The 14,392-nt window shown below is 39.6% G+C and overlaps 1 protein-coding gene across 1 annotated transcript in view; it reads left to right on the forward strand.

The window, feature by feature from the left end:
- SYNJ1 (synaptojanin 1) overlaps positions 1-14,392 on the forward strand; it is a 364,762-nt gene that overhangs the window by 270,733 nt on the left and 79,637 nt on the right. Inside the window, exons 15-19 of the mRNA XM_053705173.1 lie at positions 653-845; positions 6,881-7,039; positions 7,434-7,590; positions 12,341-12,458; positions 12,560-12,775. Coding sequence (XP_053561148.1) covers positions 653-845; positions 6,881-7,039; positions 7,434-7,590; positions 12,341-12,458; positions 12,560-12,775 — 843 coding nt within the window. The remainder of the gene's footprint in view (positions 1-652; positions 846-6,880; positions 7,040-7,433; positions 7,591-12,340; positions 12,459-12,559; positions 12,776-14,392) is intronic.

Genomic DNA, 14,392 nt, shown 5'->3' on the forward strand with positions numbered 1-14,392 from the left:
GATGGATTAATGTGCAATTAATAATGTATTCATTGATGAAACTAAAGGGATAAGAAACCCCAAAAAATTATTTTGAGTTTACATCTATCAGATTGTTTTGTTCTCTTAGTATCTTTTGTTGAAAAGTAGGGCTGTAAGCTTAGGAGCCAGCCCGTTTCTGGAGAACTATGTAGCAGCAGATTTGCAAGAATGTTATTCATTTGCAAGAACACTAGATGGTAGCACTGTTCCCTGCCATGTACTGCTCCAGATGCCTACCTAGGTATCTCCTCAACACAGAATCCCATGGGAACAAAGCAAATTTGATAATTCTAGTAAATTTAGAAACTTTGTTAAAACGGTGTGCTCGGTCTGACTCACAAAATAACGTTTTTGGGTTTTTCATCCTCTGATCGGAATGCAGCATGGTATAATGAGTCAACCAACTTGGACTTTTCTGGATGTGTAAACTTGAGATATCTATAACAGTTAGTGAAGTAAATGTAACCCAATCCCTTCATCACTGAATATAAGGTCTCATGGTCATGTAGGTTAGAGACTACTAAACGTCTAGGAGGCATTTCTAAGGCCTATTTTCTCAAGTTACTGTGTTTTTTATCATTCTTGATCATGTTGGCCTTTATGATTTCATACTGTTGCCTTTTGATTTTAGGGACGTTGCAGTTGATACTGTGAAAACGGGTATGGGAGGTGCAACTGGGAACAAAGGGGCTGTCGCGATACGAATGCTAATGCACACAACTAGCCTGTGCTTCGTATGTAGTCACTTTGCTGCAGGCCAATCCCAAGTCAAGGAAAGAAATGAAGATTATATAGAAATTGCTCGTAAGCTTAGCTTTCCAATGGTAAGTGTAACTAGATTATGTATACTGGAAAACTGACACACATGTTCCAATCATTTATTTTTTTAAATAGACTTTTTATTAACTGGCCAAGAGCCTTTGTGTAAATATATATTAAATACTCTAATAAAGTAGCAATCAAAACTAATTTTAGGAGTTGTGATTCTCTTGCTCCTTGCATTGGTCCAGTCCTTCTCTACAGCTAACTTATTGCTATTTTTAAAAAAAATATTTAAATGTAAAATATGCCAATTGTTTCTTAACATAAATAAGTATACAGAATTACATACATTGTACCTTTATCACAAGAAATGTCATAGGTTACATTTATATGGGTACTGAATGAAAAAGAGCGCATTGCAAACTTGTGAATAAAGTTACTTATATCCCCTCCTCCAAATGTAACGGAAGAGAAGGCTGTACTAAGACATACGTTGGTGTTTCTAAGTAACAGACATATAAGTTGGTATCAGAGAACAGCATTAAACAATCCTCAATCGAAGGAACCACACCTATATACTGGTATACATGTTTTATAAAGATATTCTATGTCAGCTGAACACATGCTGTGCACAGATGGTGAGCTGTGGGTGTCACAAATGTCTTACAAAGACTGGTTGGACCGAAACAAAAAAGGCTGGAACATCCACATTTTAATTCAGATAGGTGTAAGACAAAGCCTCTTCCTGCTACATAGCATCTTTTTTATGTGTAGCTTATAACACCGTGTTAATACTCTGCCTATATTATTTTTAGGGACAATATTGTCTTACATTTAATGCTTCCATGGTAGGAGCAAATCTACAGCATGTTCTCTAGTTGGACTGACATTATACCTCAATTCTTTAGTAGGAGAATGCTTTTGTTTCTAGAAATTTCAGATGTTCAGGTTCTAGATGTGGTCAAGCAAGGTTAAACAATGCAATTCAATAATGTTCTATTATAAATTTTTGTTTTTGTGAAACCTCCAGTTTAAGTAGATCATATGCAAAAAATATATCTTACAATTATATTGCTTCTCTGCTTCTCAAAGCTATTCAGAGAGTCCCCCCTTAGCAAAAGACCTTGAGGAGTTAAGCAATTAAGTGAATGCACAAAAAGTCAAACTGTGAGGCTAATCAGTGTTATCCCTCTATAAACATTAATGGTGTTTGTAAACCTAATGATGCATAATCCAGAGCTTGCTGGGCTCCACTGCTTATTTCAGGTTTGCAATGCTTAATATGTGGTGATTAAAATTTGTGATTGTCGCATTCTCTCTAGAGATGCTACAATGCAGCATTTAAAAAACCTAGGTTACAGAATTTGCTAATAACATGATGAAGCAATTATTTTATTTGCAGCATGTGCAGGTTACAACAATTGGCTTCTTTGTCTCCTTAAGAAGCATTGGCCAAGCACAATTTTACACTCAAGCTTGAGGTGTTTAATGTGGTTTTAAAGGACCACTAAACACAGAGTTGTATAATCCATAAATGCAAAAAACAGAATTTATGCTTACCTGATAAATTACTTTCTCTTGCGGTGTATCCAGTCCACGGATTCATCCTTTACTTGTGGGATATTCTCATTCCCTACAGGAAGTGGCAAAGAGAGCACACAGCAAAGCTGTCCATATAGCTCCCCCTCTAGCTCCACCACCCAGTCATTCGACCAAAGGTTAGGAAGAAAAAGAAGAAACCATAGGGTGCAGTGGTGACTGTAGTTTAAACAAAAAAATTTTACCTGACTTAAATGCCAGGGCGGGCCGTGGACTGGATACACCGCAAAAGAAAGTAATTTATCAGGTAAGCATAAATTCTGTTTTCTCTTGCAAGGTCTATCCAGTCCACGGATTCATCCTTTACTTGTGGGATACCAATACCAATGCTTTAGGACACGGATGAAGGGAGGGAACAAGACAGGTACCTTAAACGGAAGGCACCACTGCTTGTAAAACCTTTCTCCCAAAAATAGCCTCCGAAGAAGCAAAAGTATTGAATTTGTAAAATTTGGTAAAAGTATGCAGTGTACCTAAACCCTTAATAAGATTGCACCACAAGTTTCAAAACGATTAACCCCTTAATGCCCAAACCGGAGAAGCCTAAAGCCAACACCCGGTTAAAAATAGTACAGCACCTTGCCACAGCCTTGCTGTGGCCCTACCTGCCCTTAGGGATCAGATTTGGGGGAATATAGCTTCTATAAGGCCCTCAAACAGCAGCAGGACCCTCCATGTGAAGCAGCATGAACTTCTCTGCAATTCTAACTGCGCATCTGAGGCGCAAAATTAGACCCCTCCCACTCTACTCCGGAGCTGTGAGGCCTAGTAAATCACTCTTAAGTGACTAAAAACCAGCCATGTGGGTAATAACCCCAGAAAGAACCCCAAAATGACTTTCAAAGTGTCTACAAACGATATTTTTCTTGAATAAACAATCGATTGCCCTGAATCAGTGTCAACCAGCATAATTAGCCCTGTTATGAAAGCATTCAATTCCTTACCAAGTCTGTGAACATAGCTTACCCTCCCCTCATGGGGATATTGTCAGTCTCTTCTAGCATTATCTCAGTCTTGTCTAGAAATAAATGACTGAACATACCTCATTGCAGATTACCCTGCAAACCGTTCCCCCCCCCAACTGAAGTTTTCTGGTACTCCTCAGTCCTGTGTGGGAACAGCAGTGGATTTTAGTTTCATCATGCTAAAATCATTTTCCTCTCAGCAGAAATCTTCATCACTTTTCTGCTAGAGAGTAAATAGTACAAACCGGTACCATTTAAAATAACAAACTTTTGATTGAAGATAATAAAAACTACAATTCTAACACCACATTCACTTTACCCTCCCGTAGAGAGACCCTAGTGCTTAGAGCCGGCAAAGAGAATGACTGGGGGGTGGAGCTAGAGGGGGAGCTATATGGACAGCTTTGATGTGTGCTCTTTGCCACTTCCTGTAGGGAATGAGAATATCCCACAAGTAAAGGATGAATCCGTGGACTGGATACACCTTGCAAGAGAAATAAAAAGCATTTTACATGAGTAGTAGTTTTTTCTAAAATAAAAAAGTTTTATTTTCTTTGCCACTGCATCATGTGACAGCCATCAGCCAATCATAAAATGCCTATACGTATATTCTGTGAATCTTGCACATGCTCAGTACGTGCTGGTGTCTCAAAGTATAGTATGTGCATATTTAGATAATGGATGTGAATTGGAAAGTTGTTTAAAATTGTGTTTTCTATCTGAATTATGAGAGTTTAATTTTGACTTTAGTGGTCCTTTGAGGGCAATATATTGTAGGAGAGAGGGCCAATTATTGATGCACAGCTCCGATTCAGCTACAGAATGTTCATTTAGCATATGAGCCCCTTATAAAGAAGCAATAGAGTCACATTGGCAATACTAATCTAATTTAACACTTTGCTTCAGATGATCTTTTCACTCAACGACTGAAAAACATACAAACTTTATTCTTGAAGGATTACAACTATTAAAATTAAGTTAAGTAGAAACATCTGTTTGGAGGCATAACAAGTGGAGCGATATTAAAATGCGCTTGAAGTAAGCTCGTATTATGAGTTAAAAGTGTACTGTTTTCGCTCTCATGCTAACCCGACGAGCGCAAAAAGCCGAAGTTAGAATATTGCGTGCGTGTTCATGTATTCCCCCATAGAAATCAATGGAGAAAAAAATGTGGAAAAAACACCCTACTCTTGTGCAAACTCAATCACATTTTGTCAAGTGAGCTAAGCCGACATGAAAATATGAATATTTCAAATTCCAATGTTCACATAGCAGAATATGTTCTATATAAAATACATATTTCTACAAATATCTGATGTTTTTTTTTTTGTTACAATATACACTCACTGGCCACTTTATTAGGTACACCAGTTCAATTTCTTGGTAACACAAATTGCTAATCAGCCAATCACATGGCAGCAACTCAATGCATTTAGGCATCTAGATTTAAGTGACTTTGAACGGGGCATGGTTGTTGGTGCCAGAAGGGCTGGTGTGAATATTTAAAAAAAAAAAACTGCTCATCTACTGGGATTTCCACGCACAACCATCTCTAGGGTTTACAGAGAATTGTCCGAAAAAAGAGAAAGTATCCAGTGAGTGGCAGTTGTGTGGACGAAAATGCCTTGTTGATGTAAGAGGAGACTAGGCAGACTGGTTCGAGATGATAAAAAGCCAAGAGTAACTCAAATAACCACTTGTTACAACTAAGGTATTTAGAATACCATCTCTGAACGCACAACACGTACCTTGAAGCAGATAGGCTACAGCAGCATAAGACCACACTGGGTGCCACTCCTGTCAGTCACAAACCGGAAGCTGAGGCTATAATTCACACAGGCTCACCAAAATTGGACAATATAAGATTGGGAAAACGTTGCTTGGTCTGATGAGTCTCGATTTCTGCTGCGACATTCAGATGGTAGGGTCAGAATTTGGCGTATGGATCCATCCTGCCTTGTATTAACGATTCAGGCTGAGGGTGGTGGTGTAATGGTGTGGGGGATATTTTCTTGGCACACTTTGGGCCCCTTAGTACCAATTGAACATTGTTTAAATGCCACAGTCTACTTGAGTATTGTTACTGACCATGTCCATCCCTTTATGACTACAGTGTACCCATCTCCTGATGGCTACTTCCGGCAGGATAATGCACCATGTCACAAAGCTCAAATCATTTCAAACTGGTTTCTTGAACATGACAATGAGTTCACTGTACTCCAATGACCTCTACAGTCACCAGATCTCAATCCATTAGAGCACCTTTGGGATGTGGTGGAAATGGAGATTTGCATCATGGATGTGCAGATCACAAATCTGCAGCAACTGCGTGATGCTATCATGTCTATATGGACCAAATGAACACCTTGTTGAATCTATGCCACAAAGAATTAAAGCAGTTCTGAAGGCAAAAGGTGGTCCAACCCAGTACTAACAAGGTGTACCTAATAAAGTGCCCGGTGAGTGTATATATAGATAGATACATTATTATATATAGGTATAGAAATATACCTATATACATATAAATAAGAATATTGCATAAATATGTTTTTACATGTTTTCATCTACTTAACTGCAAGGACTCCAGTGCTCTTATATATATGTCTATATGTATTTGTGTTTATGTGTCTGGAAATACATATATTCATACATAAATACATATATATATATATATATATATATATATATATATATATATATATATATATATACATACATACATACATATGTCTGCCTCCAGCGATATAGGTATACCCAAAAGAAGCAGGCAAAACACAGTAGTATATTCCAAAAAGCCTTTTATGAAAAGAACATAAAGACAAGGGCCTTAACCCATCCCGTTTCAGCTCTCGTAGGAGCCTTTTTCAAATGGAGGCCGTGAAGACATAATGAACACCACCAAACTCCAATCTTAAATACTAACCAATTTACCTTAACAGTAAGCAGCTGATCAAGAGCGGGACCGTTCAGCATTCTCCAACAAAACATTAGACCCCATGCTGGAACGCATCACGCCGAGTGCTGACGTTATCAGTCTGCACCGGCCGGAAAGCTGACAGCGTGATAGGTTACCATAGCGATCGGGTAAATAAACACACAGACTTACAATAAACACCCCTTATCGCTCGCGTGCAAACGTTTGTGCTTCACTCAAAATCTTGCCCATAATTGTGAATTTAAAAGTAGATTATCCCTTGCCTTCTTTGAGAGCCTTTATCCTTTTCAGAGAGAGTTTTAGTATAAACCAGTTATGCCCAAGAGAAGGCCCCTTTTTGTGTCAGAAATTCTTCAAAATAGAGCAATTTCTTTGTTAAATGCTGCTTATCTTTAGATCTCTTTTAAAATTGTCAACCACACATTGATAGTCATTATATAGAGAAGAATGTTATTGGTAATGTATATATTTATAGCACACACAGCAAATGTATTTCTCAGTTGAATTGGTTAGTTTTAGTAGTGTCTGTTCATATGAAAGAATTGTTAGAAATCTTATTCTAAACCGATTTTTTTTTTCTTCTGTTCCATATTCTTAGGGGCGATTGCTCTTCTCTCATGATTATGTATTTTGGTGTGGAGATTTTAATTATCGCATTGATCTTCCGAATGAAGAGGTTAAAGAAATGATCCGAAATCACAACTGGGATTCTCTTATTTTAGGAGATCAGTTGATCAATCAAAAAAACAATGGACAGGTATTGTCACAATATATCTAATATATTCTTACAATAACCATACAGTGTATTATAAAGACCAGTGCACTACTGCTTAAAATATAAGTTGTTCAGTGAACAGGGCCTATACTGTCCCTGTTGACACCATGGTAAAAAATTGTACCTTATTACTATAATGCCATACATCCAGGTCAAAATGACTTAAAAATTATTGTCTGCGGGTACAACTTGTTTTTTAAATAATCACTTAATTTTAATTAACCATATTTTTATTATTAATTAACCTTCACAATATAATCTTTGGACTACAAATAGCATTGTGTGTTTAGATGGCTGTTGTATGTTTACCTATCAGATGGATCATATACATAATTGGATAATCTTTCCAACATCAACGTTTCTTTTCTCTGAACAGGTTTTTCGTAACTTTTTAGAAGGGAAAGTAAATTTTGCTCCCACATACAAATATGATTTGTTTTCTGATGATTACGATACAAGTGAAAAGTGTCGTACTCCGGCATGGACTGACCGCATTCTCTGGAGAAGAAGAAAATGGCCTTTTGATAAATCAGGTTAGTTGATCACTTTTTTTTATTTCTACAAATTTTCAGGAGGATTTACAAACGGTGGCCTAGATCACCATTTATCAGCTTCAACTTTTTCAGCTCTTTTTTTGTTTTATGCAGAAAAGGGCTACTTTCTCTTGTAAAGGTGTATCCAGTCCACAGGTTCATCCATTACTTGTGGGATATTCTTCTTCCCAACAGGAAGCTGCAAGAGGACACCCACAGCAGAGCTGTCTATATAGCTCCTCCTCTAACTACCACCCCCAGTCATTCTCTTGCAGCTCTCGACAAGAAAGGAAGTATCAAGAGAGATGTGGTGACTTAGTGTAGTTTTTACCTTTAATCAAAAGTTTGTTATTTTTAAACGGTACCGGTGTTGTACTGTTTTTACTCTCAGGCAGAAATTGGAAGAAGAATTCTGCCTGGAGGTTTTGATGATCTTAGCAGTTTGTAACTAAGGTCCATTGCTGTTCTCACACATAACTGAAGAGTATGGAAAGAAAACTTCAGTTGGGGGGACGGTCTGCAGATTGCCTGCTTTGAGGTATGTTCAGTATATTTTTTTCTAGAGAGATGATAAGGTCTAGAAAATGCTGACAGTGCCTGGTATATTTAAGGTAAGCCTGATACAGTGATTTAACAACAACTGGGATCATGCTTGCAAATAAGGGTAATATTCATGTTAATACTTATATTACTTAGTGTAAAAACGTTTGCATTACTTATAAAAATAAAAACGTTTTTTCTCTGAGGGTGATAAATCTTTATTTGGGGCCTAGTTTTCCACATGGCTTTTTAGATTACTCCTAGGAGTAGTTTTTTAAGGCCCTCTGACTTTGAGTGCATGGTAGGGAGGGGCCTATTTCCAAGCTAACGGCTAAAAATTCAGGTTTTGCCATTCAGGCGCGTAGGGAGCTATGGCTTAAATCCTGGTCAGTTGATGTCACTTCAAAGTCTAAACTTCTCAATATCCCCTTCAAAGGGCAGACCCTATTTGGGCCTGGACTGAAGGAGATCATTTTTGATATTACTGGAGGAAAAGGCCATGCCCTTCCCCAGGATAGGTCCAACAAGTTAAGAACCAAACAGACTAATTTTCGTTCCTTTCGAAACTTCAAGAGTGGCGCAGCTTCATCTTCCTCTTCTACAAAACAAGAGGGAAATTTTGCCCAGTCCAAGCCAGTCTGGAGACCCAACCAGACTTGGAACAAGGGGAAACAGGCCAAAAAGCCTGCTGCTGCCTCTAAGACAGCATGAAGGAGTAGCCCCTGATCCGGGACCAGATCTAGTGGGGGGCAGACTTTCTCTCTTCGCCCAGGCTTGGGCAAGAGATGTCCAGGATCCCTGGGCTCTGGAGATTGTTTCCCAGGGATATCTTCTGGATTTCAAAGCTTCATCTCCAAAGGGGAGATTTCATCTCTCACAATTATCTGCAAACCAGATAAAGAGAGAGGCATTCTTACATTGCGTTCAAGACCTACTAGTTATGGGAGTGATCCACCCAGTTCCAAAGGAGGAACAGGGGCAGGGCTTCTATTCAAATCTGTTTGTAGTTCCCAAGAAAGAGGGAACTTTCAGACCAATCTTAGATCTCAAGATCCTAAACAAATTTCTCAGGGTCCCATCCTTCAAGATGGAGACTATTCGAACCATCCTACCTATGATCCAGGAGGGACAATATATGACTACCGTGGACTTAAAGGATGCTTATCTTCACATTCCGATACACAGAGATCATTATCGGTTTCTCAGGTTCCCCTTCCTAGACAGGCATTACCTCTTTGTGGCTCTTCCCTTTGGGTTAGCTACGGCACCAAGAATCTTTACGAAGGTTCTAGGGTCACTCCTAGCAGTCCTAAGGCCGCGGGGTATAGCAGTAGCCCCTTACCTAGACGACATTCTGATGCAGGCGTCGAATTTTCAAATCGCCAGGTCCCATACAGACATTGTTCTGGCATTTCTGAGGTCGCATGGGTGGAAAGTGAACGAAGAAAAAAGTTCTCTATCCCCTCTCACAAGAGTTTCCTTCCTAGGAACTCTGATAGATTCTGTAGAAATGAAGATTTACCTGACAGAGGCCAGGTTGTTAAAACTTCTAAATTCCTGCCGTGTTCTTTATTCTACTTCTCGCCCTTCAGTGGCTCAGTGTATGGAAGTAATCGGCTTAATGGTAGCGGCAATGGACATAGTGCCGTTTGCCCGTCTACATCTCAGACCACTGCAACTTTGCATGCTCAATCAGTGGAATGGGGATTACACATATTTGTCCCCTCTACTAAATCTGGATCAAGATTCTCTTCTCTGGTGGCTATCTTAGGTCCATCTGTCCAAGGGAATGAGTTTCCGCAGGCCAGAATGGACTATAGTAACGACAGATGCCAGCCTTCTGGGCTGTGGTGCAGTCTGGAACTCCCTGAAGGCTCAGGGTTCATGGACTCAGGAGGAGGCCCTCCTTCCGATAAACATTCTGGAACTAAGAGCGATATTCAATGCTCTTCAGGCTTGGCCTCAGCTAGCTGTGGTCAGGTTCATCAGATTTCATTCGGACAACATCACGACTGTATCCTATATCAACCATCAGGGGGGAACAAGGAGCCCCCTGGCAATGTTGGAGGTTTCAAAGATAATTCTATGGGCAGAGGTTCACTCTTGCCATCTCTCAGCTATCCATATCCCAGGAGTAGAGAACTGGGAGGCGGATTTTCTAAGTCGGCAGACTTTTCATCCAGGGGAGTGGGAGCTCCATCCGGAGGTATTTGCCCAGTTGATTCAACTAGGGGGCAAACCAGAACTGGATCTCATGGCCTCTCGTTAGAACGCCAAGCTTCCTTGTTATGGGTCCAGGTCCAGGGATCCAAGGCAGCGCTGATAGATGCTCTAGCAGCGCCCTGGTCCTTCAGCCTGGCTTATGTGTTTCCTCTGCTCCCTCATCTGATTGCCAAGATCAAGCAGGAGAGAGCTTCGGTGATCTTGATAGCCCCTGCGTGGCCACGCAGGACTTGGTATGCAGATCTGGTGGACATGTCATCTTTTCCACCATGGACTCTGCCACTAAGGCAGGACCTTCTACTTCAAGGTCCCTTCAAACATCCAAATCTAATTTCTCTACGTCTGACTGCTTGGAAATTGAACGCTTGATTCTATCAAAGCGTAGTTTTTCCGAATCGGTCATTGATACCTTAATTCAGGCTCGAATGCCTGTCACCAGGAAGATCTATCATAAGATATGGTGTAAATATCTTCACTGGTTTGAATCCAAGGGTTACTCATGGAGTAAGGTCAGGATTCCTAGGATATTACCTTTTCTCCAAGAATGATTGGAGAAGGGATTGTCAGCTAGTTCCTTAAAGGGACAGATTTCTGCTCTGTCTATTATTTTTCACAAACATCTGGCTGAGGTTCCAGACGTTCAGGCGTTTTGTCAGGCTTTAGTTAGAATCAAGCCTGTGTTTAAACCTGTTGCTCCGCCATGGAGTTTAAATTTAGTTCTTAAAGTTCTTCAAGGGGTTCCATTTGAACCTTTGCATTCCATAGATATTAAGCTTTTATCTTGGAAATTTCTGTTTTTAGTAGCTATCTCCTCGGCTCGAAGAGATTCTGAGTTATTTGCTTTACAATGTGGTTCCCCTTATCTGATTTTCCATGCAGATAAGGTAGTGTTACGCACCAAACCTGGGTTTCTTTCTAAGGTGGTATCTAATAAGAATATCAATCAGGAGATTGTTGTTCCTTCACTATGTCCTAATCCTTCTTCAAAGAAGGAACGTCTATTACACAATCTTGATGTGGTTCGTGCTTTAAAGTTTTATTTAGAAGCTACGAAGGATTTTCGTCAAACATCTGCTTTGTTTGTTGTCTACTCTGGACAGAGGAGAGGCCAAAAGGCTTCGGCAACTTCTCTATCTTTTTGGCTAAGAAGTATAATACGCTTAGCTTATGAGACTGCTGGCCAGCAGCCTCCTGAAAGAATTACTGCTCATTCTACTAGAGCAGTAGCTTCCTCATGGGCTTTTAAACATGAGGCCTCTGTTGAACAGATTTGTAAGGCGGCGACTTGGTCTTCGCTTCATACCTTTTCGAAATTCTATAAATTTGATACTTTTGCTTCTTCGGAGGCTATTTATGGGAGAAAGTTCTTACAGGCAGTGGTGCCTTCCGTTTAAGTTCCTGCCTTGTCCCTCCCTTCATCCGTGTCCTAAAGCTTTGGTATTGGTATCCCACAAGTAATGGATGAACCCGTGGACTGGATACACCTTTACAAGAGAAAACAATATTTATGCTTACCTGATAAATTTATTTCTCTTGTGGTGTATCCAGTCCACGGCCCGCTCTGTCATTTTAAGGCAGGTGTTTTTTATTTTTAAACTACAGTCACCACTGCACCCTATAGTTTCTCCTTTTTTTCTTGCTTGTCTTCGGTCGAATGACTGGGGGTGGCAGTTAGGGGAGGAGCTATATAGACAGCTCTGCTGTGGGTGTCCTCTTGCAGCTTCCTGTTGGGGAGGAGAATATCCCACAAGTAATGGATGAACCCGTGGACTGGATACACCACAAGAGAAATAAATTTATCAGGTAAGCATAAATTTTGTTTTTTGGCCTAATCACAATAGCTTGTTTTTGGCTGTTTCCCACACTCGCAAATATGTTAGATCCTCTATAAAAGCTCTATTATTTCTCTGTGATCACAAATAAATTATGTATACAATTTTTTTCCACATTCATTAATAGTCAACCTTTTTATGTTTTGATTTCTTAGCTGAAGATTTAGATCTTCTAAACTCAAGTTTACAAGATGAAAAAAGTGCTCAATATACCTGGAATCCAGGTAGTTTACTGCACTATGGAAGAGCAGAGCTAAAGACCTCTGATCACAGGTATAATCTGAGAGAATGAGAACATTGTGGTTTTACACTTTAATATTTAGTGGTTTAATATTTTTTAATGCATACTCATTTTTTGTCTGCTTTATTTGAAGACCAGTTGTTGCTCTTATCGATATTGATATATTTGAAGCGGAAGCAGAAGAAAGACAGAAAATATATAAGGAAGTTAATTCAGTCCAGGGACCACCTGATGGCACGATTATGGTCTCTTTAAAGAGCAATGTACCAGAAGATAACTATTTTGATGATAGTTTGATTGATGAACTGCTCCAACAGTTTGCAGGCTATGGGGAAGTCATACTAATAAGGTAAGCAATAATGAAGACTTCTTTCGAAATAAGGCTTAGATCCTTGTTTTAACTTAAATTCCCTTAACCCATTGATGCCGTTAGGACGTTCCATGCAGTCCTAACAGCGCTGGGCTTTAATGCTGGATGACATGGCCAACGTCCTAACTTATAAGGCGTCCTGCAGCCTCCCCCTTTTAGCAAACTCAAGATTGGACTGGGGGTGTGGCTAGCAACATAGGCAGTCTCCCATGATCCGATCCCTTCCTTGATATCACGATTGCATTGACGATCGCATTATTTCATTTTTGCAGCAAGTGTTTACATCGGAACTCTTTTGATATTAAACACTTGTACCGGGCATGAGGGGGTTAAAGAGACATTAGTCATTGTTTGTGTATCCGCAATTATTTACCGCATTGGAAAAGATCTATAAACAAACCATTTTAAACTGTCTTGTTTTTTTAACTAATATGTGAATTGTTACAGTTCAATGTCATTCCTTTTAAAACTATTCACATTCTGACTGCTGCCAGCAGATCTTTCACTTAAAGGGACATAGTGCGAAGTGTTTCACAAAGTAAAATATTTGTAAAGTGAATATACAATTTCCTTTATTCCACCAGTTACAGTTGTGTTGATTATGTTCCAAACTGCTGCTAACTACATTGTAAAGTTGGATTGGTGCATATAATACTACTTATATGCACAACAGCAACATTGTATATTTTTTTACAAGATGAGGGTTTTTTTTTTAAATGTTTTCTAAAGGAGAAAAAGAGATTTTAAAAAGTCTAATCACATTTATCAAACCGCTAAATTTTAATGAGATAACAAAACAGATGAAGAGACCAACACAGCTAATCCGTATAGTGCTTTGTATATGGATCTTTTTCTATCCATTCTTAGGGACTATAGATACTGTGTGTGTGTGTATATAACATAATTTATGCTTACCTGATAAATTTATTTCTCTTGTAGTGTATCCAGTCCACGGATCATCCATTACTTATGGGATATTAACTCCTCCCCAACAGGAAGTGCAAGAGGATTCACCCAGCAGAGCTGCTATATAGCTCCTCCCCTAACTGCCATTACCAGTCATTCGACCGAAAACATGCAGAGAAAGGAAAACCATAGGGTACAGTGGTGACTGTAGTTTAATGGAAAAATTACCTGCCTTAAAGTGACAGGGCGGGCCGTGGACTGGATAACACTACAAGAGAAATAAATTTATCAGGTAAGCATAAATTATGTTTTCTCTTGTTAAGTGTATCCAGTCCACGGATCATCCATTACTTATGGGATACCAATACCAAAGCTAAAGTACACGGATGACGGGAGGGACAGGCAGGCTCTTTATACGGAAGGAACCACTGCCTGAAGAACCTTTCTCCCAAAAACAGCCTCCGAAGAAGCAAAAGTGTCAAATTTGTAAAATTTGGAAAAAGTATGAAGAGAAGACCAAGTTGCAGCCTTGCAAATCTGTTCAACAGAAGCCTCATTCTTAAAGGCCCAAGTGGAAGCCACAGCTCTAGTAGAATGTGCTGTAATTCTTTCAGGAGGCTGCTGTCCAGCAGTCTCATAGGCTAACCGTATTATGCTACGAAGCCAAAAGGAGAGAGAGGTAGCCGAAGC

Source organism: Bombina bombina, chromosome 3 (genome assembly GCF_027579735.1).
Source record: "Bombina bombina isolate aBomBom1 chromosome 3, aBomBom1.pri, whole genome shotgun sequence".
NCBI lineage: Eukaryota > Metazoa > Chordata > Amphibia > Anura > Bombinatoridae > Bombina > Bombina bombina.